The sequence below is a fragment of the Chaetura pelagica genome, unplaced genomic scaffold, assembly GCF_000747805.2.
Source record: "Chaetura pelagica isolate M959 unplaced genomic scaffold, ChaPel_1.0 scaffold324, whole genome shotgun sequence".
Classification (NCBI taxonomy): Eukaryota; Metazoa; Chordata; class Aves; order Apodiformes; family Apodidae; genus Chaetura; species Chaetura pelagica.
Window position 1 is genome coordinate 94,456 of NW_009952887.1, and position 17,363 is coordinate 111,818.

At 39.6% G+C, this 17,363-nt stretch overlaps 1 protein-coding gene across 1 annotated transcript in view; it reads left to right on the forward strand.

Annotated features, from left to right (window-relative positions):
* Positions 1-17,363, forward strand: part of TLE4 (transducin-like enhancer of split 4) — a 190,608-nt gene that overhangs the window by 94,130 nt on the left and 79,115 nt on the right. Inside the window, exons 6-7 of the mRNA XM_009995459.1 lie at positions 1,013-1,076; positions 2,440-2,484. Coding sequence (XP_009993761.1) covers positions 1,013-1,076; positions 2,440-2,484 — 109 coding nt within the window. The remainder of the gene's footprint in view (positions 1-1,012; positions 1,077-2,439; positions 2,485-17,363) is intronic.

Genomic DNA, 17,363 nt, shown 5'->3' on the forward strand with positions numbered 1-17,363 from the left:
GGGCTCGCCGAGGCCCCGAGCCGAACGGTGCGATCGGATTTTCTGGTTTTTCCCCACGCTCCAGTTTGTGGTTGGTTTTTGCTTTGTGGTTTTTTGTTGTTTGGTTGTCTGGGTTTTGTTGTTTTTTTGTTTTGTTTTGTTTTTGTTTTTTTCTTTAATTTATTTTGGGGAGTGGGGATGGAGAGCTGGGGTTTGATGGAAAAATAATGTGGCTGATTGGGCTCGTCCTCTGCTCTTCTTCCAAATGCCGCTCAGGACACACGTCTTGGCTCGGCCCCCTCGCGCCTTTCATTGACTTGTCAAGTGCTGATAACCTGGAAGAGAGGCGGCGAGCTGTTTCATTATCTTTGGGTGGAAGAGCGCCGTGTCCTCAAAGTGACAAGTGACTTCTGGCAGGATTGCTTAGCGGGCTTCTGAAAAGAAACAAAAAAAAACCCAAACAGCAGAGGTGTTCATGTTTACCGCGGTATTCTTCAAATTACCAGCAGTGTTTTCTCCTTGCAGCTCTGTCATCAGTGACAGGGAAAAAAAAACACCATATCCAGCAACTTTTTGCTCCTTGAAATAGTGATACAGTTTTGATTTCTCTGTGGGTTGAGTGGGAGCAATTGGTGTTTCTAAAACTCATTTAAATAAAACCTCTGAAATGCAAGTTATGGATTTGTAAGTGGCTTCTCAAGCTGAAGTTTTATAGGTATAAATCCCTGCGTGCTTCTGTGAACCAGTGTTGTTTGTTTTGTTTTGGTTTTTTTTGCCAGAGAAAAATACTCTCCCGTGCACTGTATGCAGTGTGTACTGTATGCAGCTTGCCTAGGAGATGAGGATGTTTCACAGTATCTCTTGAAAGAGGAAAAGTACAAACCCTACCCTAAACTCCCAAGCAAAAGCTGGAATACGTGTTTCTGCTGGTGTGTTGCAGAAATGCTTGAAAAAGGGAGTGACCTGTGTACGGAAGAATGTCAGTTTTGTGTTACGAAGTACCCACGCTTTTTCCTTTTTATGTCTTGAACAGTTTAAAGCTAGAATGTGAAAAACTGGCCAGTGAGAAGACAGAGATGCAGCGACATTATGTCATGGTAAGCAAGCTGCACAACAAATTCAAAACGTCTTTTAGCTTGGTAAATTGAGACCAAAATGCATATGGATTGCTGCAGTCGATCAGAAAGATTATAGTAGCGCTGCTGGGGTCGAGGTTACATCAGTGCTTCCATTATAAATAGTTAGTTTCAGGGGTTTATAACTTGTTTTCAGCCATTAAGTTTCCACATGAAACTTTCTTTTTAACCTTTAAAGTAATTAGAAATTTTTCTTTGAAATAATAGCCGTTTACTTGTCAGCCCTTTGAAGTCATGTACAACTTTCGTAGTGTACCTGGGGATGTTTTAACTTTTGCTGACTTCTCCCAGTGATCGTATCAATGTAAAACAGTTTGGGATAATATATTTTCTGCAATGGATGTAAACCAAAACTGTGCACATACGCGTGCAAACCCAAAGCCTTCTTCCCAGAAGAGATGTTGTACCTGGGCAGCTGGTTCCTTGTTTCACTAAATTGAGGAAAGCAGGGATCTCAGCCTTGAAATGGATTTCTTCAATGGTTGTTGTCTGCCGGGTCAAATAAAGCACAAAAGAAGACACCTCTAAACACATAATTACATGATGGATCATGATTACTCCAGAGGATCTTTTGCTATCTGCTCTCTTGTACATCTGTGGAGGATTAGCCATTTTCCCTATGTAGGCGACAAATAATGCTCTTGTGTTTACAAAAAAAGCAAGTAACTTCAAAAAATTCTTAGCCAAGAGTACAAGCAAATGTTAAGGCTTGCAGTTGTCTTTTTCATGGCTGATAGACTGATGTCTTGGAGATTGTTTGGTACTAACATTACACATTGAACTGAGTTCCCCACAATGTTTGGGCACAACTGAACAGACTTAGATTGGTGTATATACTTTGGCCCTTTTATGCTCTTTCATTTTTTTGCATTCCTTCAATTTAATTGCTGGGTTTGTGTGTTTTTAATTTAAAATATTGAATCACCAGTCTGTTAGACATTTCTGATTTATGTGTGTGTCTGGCATCGAGGACTTTGGGCTGTTTTTTTGGCATCTTTTATGTGTGCTAGGGTATAAAATCTTGAGCATTTTCTGTGTGGCTTTTTGTTCTGCTTCTAATTGTTAACTCTGGTTTCAATTACTTTTTTGCAATTTTTTGTTGTCTGTTTTTTTTGCTTGTTTTATGATGATTCTTTTTAAATTTGAAGCAATGCAGGTAAAGAAAGGAAAAAAAAAAGGGTTACTGTGAAACGCTTGTTCAAATTCCAGAAGCACTTCATATATGTGTTTTTAGCTCTGTATGTCTTTGTACAGGTGATACTTAAGTCAAAGTGAATTTTTTAGTTTTTGCACGGTCTAATCGAGTAATTTTCTTCTTTCTTAGTATTATGAGATGTCCTATGGGCTGAATATAGAGATGCATAAGCAGGTAGGTAGATATTTTGTTTTATGTGAGAGTGTTCTGTGTAATTTCTCCCATCAGTCTTACAGTTATGTGCTCTTGCGTTCTGTGTGACTTGCGGTAATTGCATGCTTAAGTGCATTGGGAATTATTTTTTTTTTACTTAACCTGGTCCTGAAGTTTTCATCTTGTCTATGGTGTATGGGCTCTGCATAGGTTATGGTCTTAGTTCCCAGTTGTGCCTTATTTTGTTGACTTCCCACATGCAATCCCTGCACATGTGAGCAGTCCTGTACTGCTTGGGGAGGGTGTATGTGAACAGGGATGTGCATGCGAAGGCGCAGGGATTGCGCCTTCAGATCTGTCTGACTTGGAATATCCAGGGTTTACTTTTTTGGGACAATAGCTACACTGTAAATGCTTATTAGGTGTTGAGGGATTTGTATTTGTGTGTGGAAAAGACTGTTCTCTTGGGTTAACCTAAATTGATTTAATCTGGAGCTACAAAAGCAATTGATGCACAGCCATGTTCCCGTTTCCCTCAAGCTGCTTCCTTGGACCTTTGTCCAAAACTAGTGTCTTAGCATCTCGAACATGAAAGAGTAAATGAGGTTTCTTCGAGGATGTTAGCATGCTTGGTTTTGTGCCTTGAAGTCTAGCACTCAGGCCAAGATTAGCAGGAGATTAGTCAGATGGAGCATGGTACTGTAAATCTGAGTTTCTTAGTTGGCAATGTGTGTTTTTAACCTTCTCTGGAGGAGAATGAATTAAATATCTGACCTCTTTTCCAGTGAGGGAACTTTTTATATGGTGAAGTTTAATACTGACAGCTCATTTTAGCAAATGGTTGAGCAATTTGCCAGTATTGTTTGGGAGTGTAAACTGCAGAAATGAAGAAACGGTTGGATGGGAGAAGAAAGGCTATCTGAAAATTGGTTTGTACACATTTCTGTTCAAAGTTAGGGATTTGGAACTTCTCTGGGTTGTGGAAATAGGATTTCTTTATCTTGCTGGGAGCAGACATACAAGTCAAATGTTTTTTTAATGTTATTTATTATATTTTGTACTCCATTAGCATCTCAATGCCACAGTACTGATTAGGGCCATTTGCACTAGATGGCATACAAACATGAAGTCAGTGGCATTTCCTGCCTCCTAGTGTTTTGCATCTGCAGTTCCAAATTTATGGGACCTTGTATATGCAGGTTATTTTACAGACATATACAGACCTGTTGAATTCAGGTGTCCACCTCTCTCACAGGTACTGAGAATACTCAGTGTGTTTAGCAGGTGGTTGAGAACAAAAGGCTGTGATTGCAGCTGATCATGTATGTGGTATGTGTTGAGTATGTGGTGACTCTCTGGACCTGGATCAGGTTGCAGGTGCTGATGGGAAGACTGGTTTGTCACTGATTCTCAGGTGTTCGGTCTGTTCTCAAATGAATAGCCAGATTGTTTCAGGTCCCATTAAAAAAAAATGCAAAACCAAAGCAAAACAAACAAAAAAACAACAACCAAAGACCAAACAAATAAACTCCCAGTCAGTAAAGTAGTAAATATGGAAACAATTGACAAAGGCCAGAGTCCTAGCAGGCCACCAAGCAAATTCTTACAGGCCTTTGAAAGCAAGCATTGCGGTCAGACTTGTTTCTTTTTCTAGGTACTCTGTTTTTACAGCAATTAGTTGTATGTAGATTTAGCATGACTGCACAAAATTCCGTGGGACAAAATCAGCTTGCAAATGCAATGTATAATTAAATAGTTTTAAGCAGGGGAAGAACTCACAGTGAAGGTGCTTTTAATTTCTAAATGCCTTACTTCAGAAATTGTAGTTAAGGTAATGGAGTTGTCAGTGATATTCTGGAGAAATTAAATACTTAGTTACAACTAAGTGTGGGGATTACAAAGGACTGGGTTTTAATTAAACACCTTTTGCATTACTGTTCACTCTGTTCAAATTAGTAGTTTCAGTATTGTACTCCGATGCAAAACACTTAAATATTTTGTCAGATGTTGATTCAGATTAGCTGTGGCTAAGAAGTTTGTTCACTATCATTCTTAAATCTGGTATCAATATAATATCTCTCATGTCTCCCTTTCTATTGCCACAGCAGGTGTTTTGTTTTTTTTCACTTTCTGTTCTTGCTTCAGCAACTGCAAATTATTTCCCATCTTGCTTTATGATCACAGCATTAGGGTCCAATGTGGTATATTGCATAGATGGCCTTGATTGCTTAATTTCATGTGCATGAAGCTTTTGTAGTCTTCCACCTTAAATTCCCTTCCTCTTCCTTCTTGGATTTTACTCCGCTGAAATGGAGTGATTCACCTTTTGTTTTTTCCTTGGCCCCCCTTCTATTCCCCCCCCCCCCCATTGACTGTCCAGCTTTCTAAATTCAATCATATAAAAATCCTGAGGGCAGTTTATCACATTATGAAATACAGACAGGCCTGCAAACCACTTACTTATTTTATTTTCTTTCTTTTTTTTTTTTTCACTTTAGCACAGAGGCATATCTGTCTTTATTTGTTTTTCTGGGGAGACAGCCTTGGTTCCTCTCAGGTTCTTTTCCAGATGTACTCACTGGATGCCCTTGTAATGGAAAGAAGGTAATAATGCAGTGAAGTTGCCCTTCGGCATAATTGGGCCTAGTTCTCAAGATCAGGTTCGGCTTATTCACTTATTAGATTTGTGTCTCAAAGGGTTCAAGAGCAGGACTCCCTGGAGTCCTTGGAAGTACCCTAGTAATTGGTGGCCCTGATATTTGAAACCTTTGTGTATTTTTCTGTTAAAGCTTCTGTTCTTCTTGGCTGCTCCCAGCCAGAGAGTATTTATTTTTAGAGAAATTTTTCACTGGAACAGAAAATGATGGCAGTGATGGAGTCATGACTCTGTGACTTAGCAAATTGATTAAAGGATAAACGTGCAGAGAGCAGTGGTAGTGAATGTGTCGGAGTGTCTGGTGGGGTGAGGGGGAAGGAGCATCTCTTTTCCCACCCCTGTGTGATGTTCATCATCAGTCATCCTGGGTTGATTTTGATAGAAGACTATTAAAGTGAAACCTATGGGGAATTTGTCATTCTGAAAGGAAAGCTAATGTAATTAGTACCAATTAAAGTACATTTAGTAAATTGGATTTAATCTTAATTAAGCCTGCATAATGTTGCCAATTTTTAACAATTATGTTTGAGAACATAATTAATTTAAATTTTGGTAACTGAGTAAATAGCATTAGACTGGTAGAATTAGTAATTTGTTGTGTTTTTTTTTTAAAGACAAGTGTGTGCTATGTTGTGACATGTGGTGTTGTAGCCTAAAATACTCAGTTAATTTTTTATATTGTGTACTAGGATCAAAGTAGACATACTCAAAAACCAAAACCAAACCAATGCAAAAAACCCCAAACAAAACAAAAAACAACCAACCAGTTAACAACAACAACACCACAAGGGTTTTTAGGTCACAGTATGAACAGGTACTTCCTTACAGTTCTAAATTCTGCTGTTTGAATAGATATGAACATAGCTGCATTTTTAACATTTGTTTCTAAGAAGTTCAGCCAATAGTTTATGAATGAATAGCTGATGTGCTGCTCTGTGTTTCTATTATACTGTTGCTGGTTGGTGGTGGTCATTTGGTTTAATTTCTGAAATTAGGATGTTTTAATGGTAAACAGTTTATTTAAGTGGCTGTAATTAAACACCCTTGCTGAAGGTTTTGTTTCAAAATTGTAATTATCTGTATTTGGCTACAGACAACAGATATTTGTGAATGGGGCTGATGGAAGGCTTAAATAGGATACAGCATTCACTTTTTATTTTGATGTTTTTGAAGGTGGTAATATGTAAATCCTGAGTTATTCTTTTTGGTTATACCTCTATCTTTTAACTAATTGATATGCTAGAATGTTAGATTTCAGCATTTTTGAAAGAAAATTCAGCTCTTTTAAGAAGCTGCCTATTAAAAAATAAATTAAGTTATTTTTTAGGATCACAGAAAAAAAATAAATCCAATCCATGTAAATTTTATTACGAGACTTGGGCAACAACCGTTTGAGTGCTGCTAAAATATTAATTGGATAGAAATGAAAGGGCTCTCTGCTAGCTGATAGGATATCATAGTCGTAGCTGCAGTAGTCGATGGTAAATGATGATAAATGGCATTAGGAACCTTTTAGCAAACTGTAATAACTACGAGGAGGGAAGTGGTATGGATTTGCATTATATCTGATACCCTCTAGTACCAAGTGGATTGCCAATACTGCTTGTTTAGCATTTTCTAAGGGCAATAGGATATTGATTTCCGACTTACAAGGAATGGCTCTATTTTCACCATTGAAAAGTATTGCAGGTTGTTAAGAAGAAATTGACTTGAAGAGGCCTGACTGCTGCCCATCATGGAACAAATAAAGCAAAACTGCCGAAGCATGGTGGAGCAGTGAGATGGGGCCCTCAGCAATTTGTTGCTATTAATTTACCATGCTCGACAGCAAATCAATCGGCATCTACTTCATCTGCTGGAGAAAATGCTGTCCAGGGCAGATAAAAGGCCCTGCGTGGTACAGGGAATAGACAGGATTGGCCAAACAGAGGCTGCAGTTAATGTGTAAATAAGTGAAATCAAGGCCACTGTTGCCGAGAAAGCTGTTTTTAATTAGGTTGGGGCTTTATAGTGAGCTATTTAAGAAAATAGCATGGAGAGTCAGGGGAGATTTATTGCTGACTGAGTTAATATATGGGCTGTACAACATCCCAGCCTTAAGTCTGCTTGCTTCTTAGGCCTTAGAAAATTATTTTGGTAAAGGGGTAAAGATGGGAATCAATTTGTTTAATTTAGGGCAGTGTTTTGACTGTTTTTCATCTTTGTGGCCATAAAGCACAAATGTCATAGAGGATTTGTTTGTGTGTGTACTTGTTGTGTAATGCAAAAATACTAATTTTTATTTTTTATATATATATTTTATTTTATTTTATTTTTCCCCCAGTGGTTTGGACTCAGTGTGAATGTATATGCATGGAGGTGTGCACTTTTTTTTTTAACAGCCAGTAGTTGAGTGTATATTGTCTTCCATTTGAAGAATAAGTGGAGAGCCAGCTAAAATTATACCAGCTGGATTTGTTCTCCATTATCAACAGTAGGAAAGATTTAATAGAGACACAGACAGTGGATAGTCAGAACTGAACTGGAAAACTGGATATTAGAAGTGAAATTTTGAAGATGGCAGCTCATACAGGACTACTAAGGAGGAAGAGAAAAACAAGGGGCTTTTCCATCAAACTCACAAAATGTAGAAAAATAGGCTGTCAGATTTTTGACAACTGAGGCTTGTTTGTCCCAGTTTTAGGTTGTTTAGCCTCCAAAGCCAGCAGAAAAGCTTAGAAGCTTATGAAAAGTTAGAAACTGTATTCTGCAGTTAAACTGGGAAGCTTTTACTCGGTAATAACTTCTAAGTTCTGAAACAATATTCTGTGCTTTTTCCTCATGATACAGATGCTAGACAGCCTTTCTGTGGAGAGTCCTGTTAATAACTGGAAAGTTTGTTGTTGCCGCTTCTCTGTGAGTTACCATTGAAATAAGCTTTCCCCCCACAACTGCAGGATAACATGCATGAGCACAAGAGCTTCTTTTCACCTTGGTGTTGCCGTGCATAAGCAAAAGAAGGCAAAGAAGGCATCGTTTTCCCCCATTGCTTTGGCAATTCAGACAGATGCTTAAGACACAGGAAGTGGCACAGAACATGCTGAGCAAACTTTTATATTAAGACATATGCTCTGTTTTTACTGGCAAGAGTCTGTGCTCTGCAGTACTTAAACCTAAAAGCATTTTTCTTCCTTTGAAAAATGCTAATTGTTGTGATGGTGCCTTGCTGACTGTGTTAGTTCATGGGCCCACTTGTCATTACAGGCCCTGTGATTAGGGTTGCCTAACACCTTCTCCTATAAAAAAATTGCTGCAAATGTATTTAATTTTTTTTTATTTGCAAGAGAATTCATCACCTGTGCCATTTTCAGTAAGGAACACAGTTCTGGTGAGTAGCCACTGCCCCGTTGAGCTGGTGGTGGGGTGGAGGGAAAGCAGAGGGTAAGGGAAAGGTGATGTCAACCTTTCAACCCTCCTCCTGCCTGGTTCTGCCACTGCCTCTTGAATCAGCCAGCTCTTCTGGAGCCATGACTGTGGCGGAAGGGTCCTGCTGAATGCTCAGAACTTAGTAACCACAGCAGAGGGAAGCTGAGTCACCATTTTGTGTATAGTAACTTTTGCATCATTTTGTGTGGTGAGATTTGCCTTCTGGGGGCAAAAAAAGGAGTGCTGAGGTCATTAAACACAGGAAAAGACATTCCGTAGCAATTGATTTCAAACTGAGGTATCTGGATGTTGGGATGCCGGGGTGCTTAAACTTTACAGTATTTGTGCATCATGGTGCAGTTTTTACTTACATGCTTGCTGATCTCTTCACCAGTTTTCCTAGAAAACCTTGTTTCAGTGCACGAAGTAGGTGTCAGAAAAGTTGAATTAATGCTGTAGAGATGATTGTAACTCTGAAATAAGTTTAAACATGAGGATTTTGGCATGTGACATAACTGGTTGTAAGCTTCTTGAGACATGGATTCTGCTTTTAGTAGATTTTAGAAAAAAATAAAGGGGGTACTCACACAGGTCAATCACAGTTTGTGCCGTGTACTCGGTGCATTAAAGCTGGGAAACAACTTTTTTTTTTTTTTTTTTTTTTTTTGGGTGGGGGAAGACACCAAGGCTGTCAAATGTTGATAATTTGGAATTATCAGTTTCGTCTTACATGTTATGTTTGTGGGTGGCTTTTTTAAAAATAATTTTATTTTATTATTAGATAATGTGTACTATTTGTGGTCAGAATAGAGGACTGGGTTTTGTCACAAATGTGAGCTAGTTTGTGAACAGTGTGGTTGTAACTGTTACAGAAGTCACTTACTTTGCTCTCTGCAGATTGAGCACATCTGTTGCCACTGCCTTTCAGAAAACCTATTTAGCCGCAAAGCACAGCGGGAAGAGACCAAAGATGATGATATGAAACACAGGACGTATAAACCAATTCTTGCATTCACTAGCAAACGACTATATACATGAAGTCAAACCTGTCTTGACTCAAGAAATACTATTCTGTGAAAGAAACTGAATCTATGAATTAAAAAATGGTAATTTTAAAATACAAAAATAAGAAGTGGTTTTAAGAATACCTGTTTTTCTCTTTGATTATCTGTATATTTTTACAGGTTTTGTTTTGGTTCAAGGTGATATTCTTACAGTTTCAGTAGTTCCTTGAAGTAGTTACTTTGTAAACTTTTGCCCTTGATTTTGTTTGTATTAGTGGTGGCACAGCCTCTGTAGTTCAGTGTAGTGGGAAGCGTTTTGCACAATGTCAAAAGCAGGTGTCTCTAGCAATTTTTTTTTTTTAACTAATATTTTCTGAATGTGATGGAAATGTGTTGCAAATAGTAATGAGAACTCTAAATAGTGCTTTCTTGCCTGAGTGGATAGGATTTAGATGTAAGGAATTGTCTTTCCTAGTCCGAGGCAGGTACATAATGCTCTGGCATTTAACACTGTGGTGTTATGGCTAGAATGTTTGAATGTGCAGATGTCACACAAGTCAAAGTTATAGTCCCCAGAGTAAACTTGAATTGGTCTCTGTATGGGTAACGTATTTCTAGGGTATGCTGTATTACCAGCTCCAAATGTTAAATCATGCCAATCCCCAGAACATCATGAGGTTGGCTTTAAGTGAATAATGAGATAAAAATAATAAATTAATCGTAACTTTTATTTCCCTTCTATTTTTAAGTTGTCAAACTGTGTTTAGCTCATACTTCTTAGGCTTTTCGTCTGGTATTCTTCCATTATTTTTTTTTTTCAAGTAATGAGTGAAACGTTACGAGATTAATGATAAAATCAAGGGAGCTGGGTAAGAGATACAGATGGCAACTTTCATAGTAATTTCCTATTCTCAGAAAATGTATGTACTGTATCCTAAGAAAAAGTAATACCAAATAAAAATAGATCCATATTATTTCTGAAGTTGCCAGTTAGATTTTTTGTGGATTATATATGGTAGCTTTTTAAGTTTTTGTGATAGATCATGAGATGACACACTGACTGATGGCAATTCCCCTTGCTGTGTTAGGAGGTGAAGGAACACAGGATATAGTTTTGAGTAGAGGTCTTCTAACTTGGCCTCTCTCTTTTGGTCTGCTTAATGGTTTCTCTGCAGGATCTTACACTGCCAGAGGTTTCTGATGTTTGCTGGATGAATTTCAGCTTCTTCAAAGGAGAAAAACCTTTTTTCTCACATATGGGATGTGGAACACTGGCAATGAGAACATATGCTTTTCTTTTTTCTTGTGTTTGCTTAAAAACCTCAGCAGAACATCTCACAGTTGAACAGAAGTAAAAATCTGTCCCCTTCATGCTATAAAGAATCTGCATAACAACAGGTCCTTCCAGTAGATTGTATTTGGTATGTGTCTTTTGCACTGTGTACATGTTGTATATGATCACAGAGAGAATTTAATTTTTAAAAATGCTTCTCCTTCCTCCATTTTAAATACAGTAAAATTTATTCTGTCTTATTATGTGCCTGGCTTCACTTAGTGTCTTGGTTGTTTGGGGAACTTGCAAATTTAAAAAAACCCCTCTGAATGCATCCTGGCTTATGCCAGAGAGAAGTTACTGCCCTAGGACTGAGGAGGTGGTGATGGGGTAGCACAGTACAGAGGGCATGGTGAGGCTGCTACTTAAGGCAACACCTGGGTTTCAGTTATAGGCCACAGCCAGTCATGCAGGTTATCTATGGCAGAAGAGTACTTTTGAAATCAAAGGGGCCCCATTCCCTTTGTCTATTCTGACTTTAAACCCAAAATCAACAAATCAAAACACAGCAGGGCCCACACATGTTCTCTGCAAATACTGAGTAAAACATGATACTTGTAGGCAGTGACAGCAAATGCTATTGAAATTTAATACTGACAATTTTAAACCTAAGAACAACAGCCAAAAGTCTGGCCTAGGGCTGAGGTGTCCTCAAGACAGAGAGCTTCCTCAAAACTCACTGCAGTGTGTCCATGAGGTTACAACAACAGGTTCAGCAGGGGATGTGTGAAGGGCAGGCAATCCGAAGCCCACTGAGCTGGCACAGTAGTGTGATCACTGGGTCCCCCCTGATAGCAGCTGGGAGGAGGCTTGCATGATGGTGCATTGGCTTCAGAGTTTAGAAACTCTGCATTGCAGGATGTTCTCTTGACAGTTGCTTGGTGCGTGGAGCCGTAATTTACCACATTACTGTGACAGAATTATTTAAAATTAATCATAAGGCAAATTGGGAGCTGAGGAAGAGGAAGACGTTTTCATCACTCATTTCTTTCTCATGTCTCTTTTATTCTAGGCAGTGGAGATGAAACTTAATGTTTGCACATTCTTTGTAAAACAGGTAGCTGAGGGCTTGTAGGTTAATATATTTGGATATCCAGTTAACCTGTCTGTCTCAGTAACTTCTGCTTGGTTACTCCTGTCTAGCATTTGACTCAAACGGTACCTTCTAAAACCCTGGGGAAAGTGGAGCAATCATTGAGGAAAGTTTTTATCTTGGACAACCACTTTTTTCCCATTTCTAACCTTTCACAGGGGTGAATAAGGAGTTCTCTGCCATACCTTGTAGCTTTAACACTTGTGGACTTCATTGTGAAAACACAGTGATGCTTGCCTCTTAAGCGCTTTTATTAATAAATGCAAGGGAGACAAAATAATTGTGGTGCAGCCAGATAAAGGTTGAGGAAGAGGGCACACTTGGTTTTGACGATGCATGTCCACATGTTTTCATGAAAGCCGCTTGCTTCACAGAGTGTTGTTCAGGGGCAGGGTTCTACCTGTAGATCTGTCAGTGTTTCTGACCGGTGTCCTATCTGCCTGAAGAGATCACAGAATCATAGGATCAGAGAATAGTTTGGGTTGGAAGTGACTTTAAAGCTCATCTAGTTCCATTCCCTGTGCTGTGGGCAGGGACACCTCCCACTAGACCAGATTGCTCAGAGCCTCATCCAACCAGGTCTTGAACACTTCCAGGGATGGGGCTTCCACAGCTTCTCTGGGCAACCTGTTTCAGGGTCTTACCACTGTCATAGTAAAGAATTTCTTCCTAATATCTAATCTAAACATCCCTTCTTCCAGTTGTAAGTCATTGTCCCTTGTCCTGTCGCTACATGCCCTTGTAAAAAGCCCCCTCCCATCTTTCCTGTAGGTCCCCTTTAGGTACTGGAATGCCACTATGGGGGCTTCTTGGAGCCTTTCCTTCTCCATGCTGAACAACCCCAAGTCTCTCAGCCTATCTTCATAGAAGAAGTGCTCCAGCCCTCTGAACCTCCTTTTAGCCCTCCTCTGGACTTGCCTCATGAGGTCCAGCATTAGATTTGAGGAGGACAAGCCACTGTCTAGCTGCTTGATAGCTAAGTAGCCACTGGCAGTGTGGAGTCCACGTGGTCATTGGAAACCACCAGCTGAGCCAACCGAGGTGGTAGTTTTGGCTTTGAGAGGGGCTTGGGGTTCCACTGGATTTTTATTGCAGCTGCAGGATGAAAGGCTGTGAATTCATTTCTCATTCTTTGTGAATCACTGGGGATCTGCAGAGAAAAGTCAGTGTTGATGACTGTTCTGTTTCCAGCTCTGGATACCTGCAGATACCTGCCCAGGGGCTTGGCTGCTTGCATCTAGGGAAGAGGCCATTTTGAATTAAAGCAGGTGACAAATTAAGAGTTCTAGTTTCTCTTGACTTCAAGCTTGCACTCTACAGCACTTTGTGGAAGTCTCTTAACATTTCTGTGCCTCTGTTTCATGCTCTGAAATAATGATGATATTTTACATGATGGGGAGTGATGTAAGACTTAATTTGTTAATGTCCATTATTGGATGAGAGGCACTAGAGAATCACAGAATACTGAATGAGTATGTATTTGCTGTGGAGGGAAGAAGACTCCTTCCAAACCATGTCTGCTGTGTAATGAGGTCCGGCAGTGCCTCAACCTCTATGGGATTTCCTTTGTTCTTATGTCCCACAGGTTGCCAGGTTATAACACTAACAATGTTTTGGGTGTTCAACCTGCTACTCTGTTAAATGTAGTGGGAGATAAAAGTCAGAAATAGATGATGGCTGGTCTTGTGATAACATCTGGAGAAGGAAAGCAAAAGAGTAAGGCCAAAGCCAGCCAGAACGCTTCTACTAGATTCTTGATCTGAGTATTGGAAGGAAAGAACAAGGAATTACTGAAGGAAGCTCTTTAATTGTTTTTCTTCTCACGTCTCTTATTTCTCTGCAGTACCATTCACTCTGTATGACAACCGTCCACTTTCACAGTGTCCCCTTTGAAAAATGGCACTGTGCTGATGAATAAAAGTCAGCTACAACATCACTAGTGTCTGCTTTCTGTAGTTTTGTAGAGCATGTGACTAGATACAGAGTAGGTGCCTCTTCTTAAAATATTGGTTCCAAAAGATTGGAAAGACTTTATACATAAAATACACCCCATATGTTTGTGTCAGCATGTTAAGAAAGGATAGATTGTGTATTCTTATACTCAGTTTAACCAGTAGGCTTTTTGTCCTAATTGCAGAAAGCTGTTGCAGTCTGAATACGTTGCTTATTTACAATTTGTATGAGTATTTCTTAGTTTCTGGGGACAAACTATATGTTTTCTTTCTCAATCTTGTCTTAACAACTACAACAACAAAATCCAGATATTGATGAGTGTCTCTTGTTTATTTGTTACTCTAAAACATTATTGGTGGAAGAGACACCATCTTCTCCAAACATCAAAAGACTTCTTCAGTCAGGTTTACTTGTTACGTATTTGTCCATATGTAAACATGCAGGTAAACATTATCTTGAAAAGGTAATTGTGTATAATTCTTTCAAAAGTGATGTTCTGCTTCCTTTGCATCTCTCCTCTTTCATATGCCTCTAGAGATGGTTATTAAGGAAAACAAAGCTAATAATTTGTCTCTAAGGTGGGCAACATAAGAAGAAAGTTTCTTTGCACTTCTACAAGAGACTTAGTTCTTTTCCACCTCACAGCTTTCCCTGGTGTATCTCTACAGACTGGTGATACCAAATCACACATCACGTTTCACTTGTTGGCAGCATCAGAAAATGTATTACAATTCTGTTCCTGTGGCATCCTGGAAATCTCTGGGGAATGGTAGGTTTCTGACATTGTTTCTAAACTCACGTTTTACTGGAGATGACAATTGTTCTTAGATTTGATGATGAGATTTAAAGAGCAACACTACAAGATTGTACAGGAAGAGACCCCTCACAAGTGTACATGTGGGGTGTTTTTTTTGTGAGGCGGTAGGTTTCTGCTTGAAGATGAGTTTTCAAACATGCATACAAGATGCTTTTCAAACTAACTTTAGTGACCTTGTTATAATACACTTTCAAAACTTGTCTCTGCAGAAAGACATGAGTCTTTACTTTGCAGATACAAACATCCAGCTTCTTTACATGCGCGCCATATTTTTTTTTTTCAAATATGCTTTCAGACGAAGGGACATACAGGCCTTGTGAATATATGAAATCATGATATTTTGTCTTTATTTAGTTGCTGTTTACTTAGCTCTGTTTTCTGCCTGGCACTTGGATGTGTATTTATTCTGAAGCATTGATTTTTACCAAGTCTTTTTCAGTGGGTGCTAAGAATCCTGGAATAATCTTTGTTTACACATTTTCAAAGAAAAATGCTGCTGTAAATATGCACTGTATTAAGGGTCATGAGGTTTGTTTAAGCCTGTGACAGAACCTGGGAAAATAAATCTCAGTATTAATGTGAAGTGAAGCAGAGTCGTCCCAGATGTATGAGGTGCAGCCGTCAGGATCTGGGGTTTGGGTGGATTCAGATACAAGTTTCTGGACTGTGCTGTCAAGGGCTTCCAGAGAGACCTTGGACAAACCACTTTGACCCCTGTCTGCAGTGAGATGGGTGTGATGCTGCACTACTGGGCTGCAGGACCAACTAAACCAGGGCCAGAATATGCTTGCACTGCGTGGGATGTGTTAAGTGGTTCAGTGTGGAGCCAAACACTGGTGGAGGGTAGGTCCATAGGTTCATAGGGAAATATTGAAGTCAAGGGTGTGTCTTATATCTCCGCTTGAAGGCTTAGACATCACAGTTGGTGCTGTCGGAAGATGTTGCCTGGGCTTGGTAGTCTCAGAATAACTTTGAAGAGTGGCATCTAAACTTAATTTTAAGGTGTAAGCATAGTGTGGATTTTTCTTAAACAAAAAATGAACGTAAAAGCTGACGAAGGCCACACTCTTGATTCATCTCAGTTTAGCTACTTTCCTGTCTACTAGTGAGACCCACGTTTCTACTCTCCCAGGAGAATGACGAGGATACACAGCAGAAAGCTCGCTGGTTTGCATGGGATCCTCAATGGTTCAGAAGAGCTGAAAAATGAGAGATGCATGTTGTGCTGTCACCCTGGAAAGGCTCTGGCCAGATGGAAGGACATGTGCTGGGTTCCAGTCCCTGCCCCAAACCGATGTCCATGTGTTTTAGCTGCTGCTGTATTTTGTGTGGGAATAATTCTGGCCTTAGTTCTCAGCTCCTTGGGGAGCATAGGTGGAGAAGCATTGAGCTGGTAGGGGAGCTGCAGGGAGAGGGTGTTTGCACGGCTTAGTTGTGAACTAGATGCCAATGAGCTTGGTCTTGTTAAGCCAAAGACTGATCTGCACATGACTTGAAAGGGGACTCAATGAGGTCAATGGGGAACTTTGGTGCTGGAGCTGGAGACTCCTATACGCTTCTGGTAACTTCAACTCCGTGTTATTCTCACGTGGGCAAGCAAGGCAGTGACATTTGTAGTATGGGATTTTAATACCTAAATTCTTGTGGTGCTCTAGCCTTTATATTTGATGTGTCTTTTTACCTGCAAAGGTACATGTATCTATCTATAGGTATGGGTAGCTGCACCCCTGTGCTTAAGAAGTCTTGAAAATCTTCCTGAACATTTTATCTGTTGCTGCCTTTCTGCCCGAATTGCATGTCTAGTCTGCTGAGGCATTTTTAAAAATCCCATTACATATCTTCTTGAGACTTCACCTCTGGCTTTCACTGCTTCAGTTCTCTGTCTGGGAATGAAAGTAATGCTATTTCCTGAAGTGTAACCCTTACCACAGAGGAGTTTTTGGAGAGCAGTATGTTAAGAAATGAGAGGTGAAATATTATTACATGCGAGGCACATAGAAGTGGCTATATTTATCTTTTTAGATTGTAAGATGCTTGAGGCAGGGTTCTCTTTCCCAAGACATTTTTATCCTTGTTTTGCCTCCCGTGTGAGTTCTGCTGTCTTTTCCATCCCAGGTGCAATTAGCATGTTCCAGTAATGCACCTTTCAGCGGTAATAGAGTCAATGCTTTGATTTGTATTCAGGAAGTTTGCTTTTGGTAATCTGTCTCATTTTGGAAAATGAGATAATGCTGCTTTTTTGCCTCTGTGGAGTTTTTTAGGGAGAACTGAATCAAACTCGTGGAGCATGTCTCTACCTTCCTCCTGCATTCCCAAACCTTGGCAACTTCCAGAGGTGGGGCTTCTTGCTATACATGCAGTAGTTGCAGCACAATGGGATCTTGATTCTCTGGTACAAGGAGTTATATTGCAACGTTAGGGAAAACACAGGGTTTGTTAAACCTTTCGGCGTCTCTTGGTTCTATGCAAAATTAGTCTGAGGACATCTCTTGGTCCTAATTGCCCAGTTTCATTTCAACCTCATTTGAATTTCTTCCTGCCCATTAGACAATGAATCTGTACAAAGCTCTTTCTTAATTTATTTGTTGCAGAAGTTGAAGGAAGATAACGGTCAAAAGATAGGGCAAACCAACTTAGTA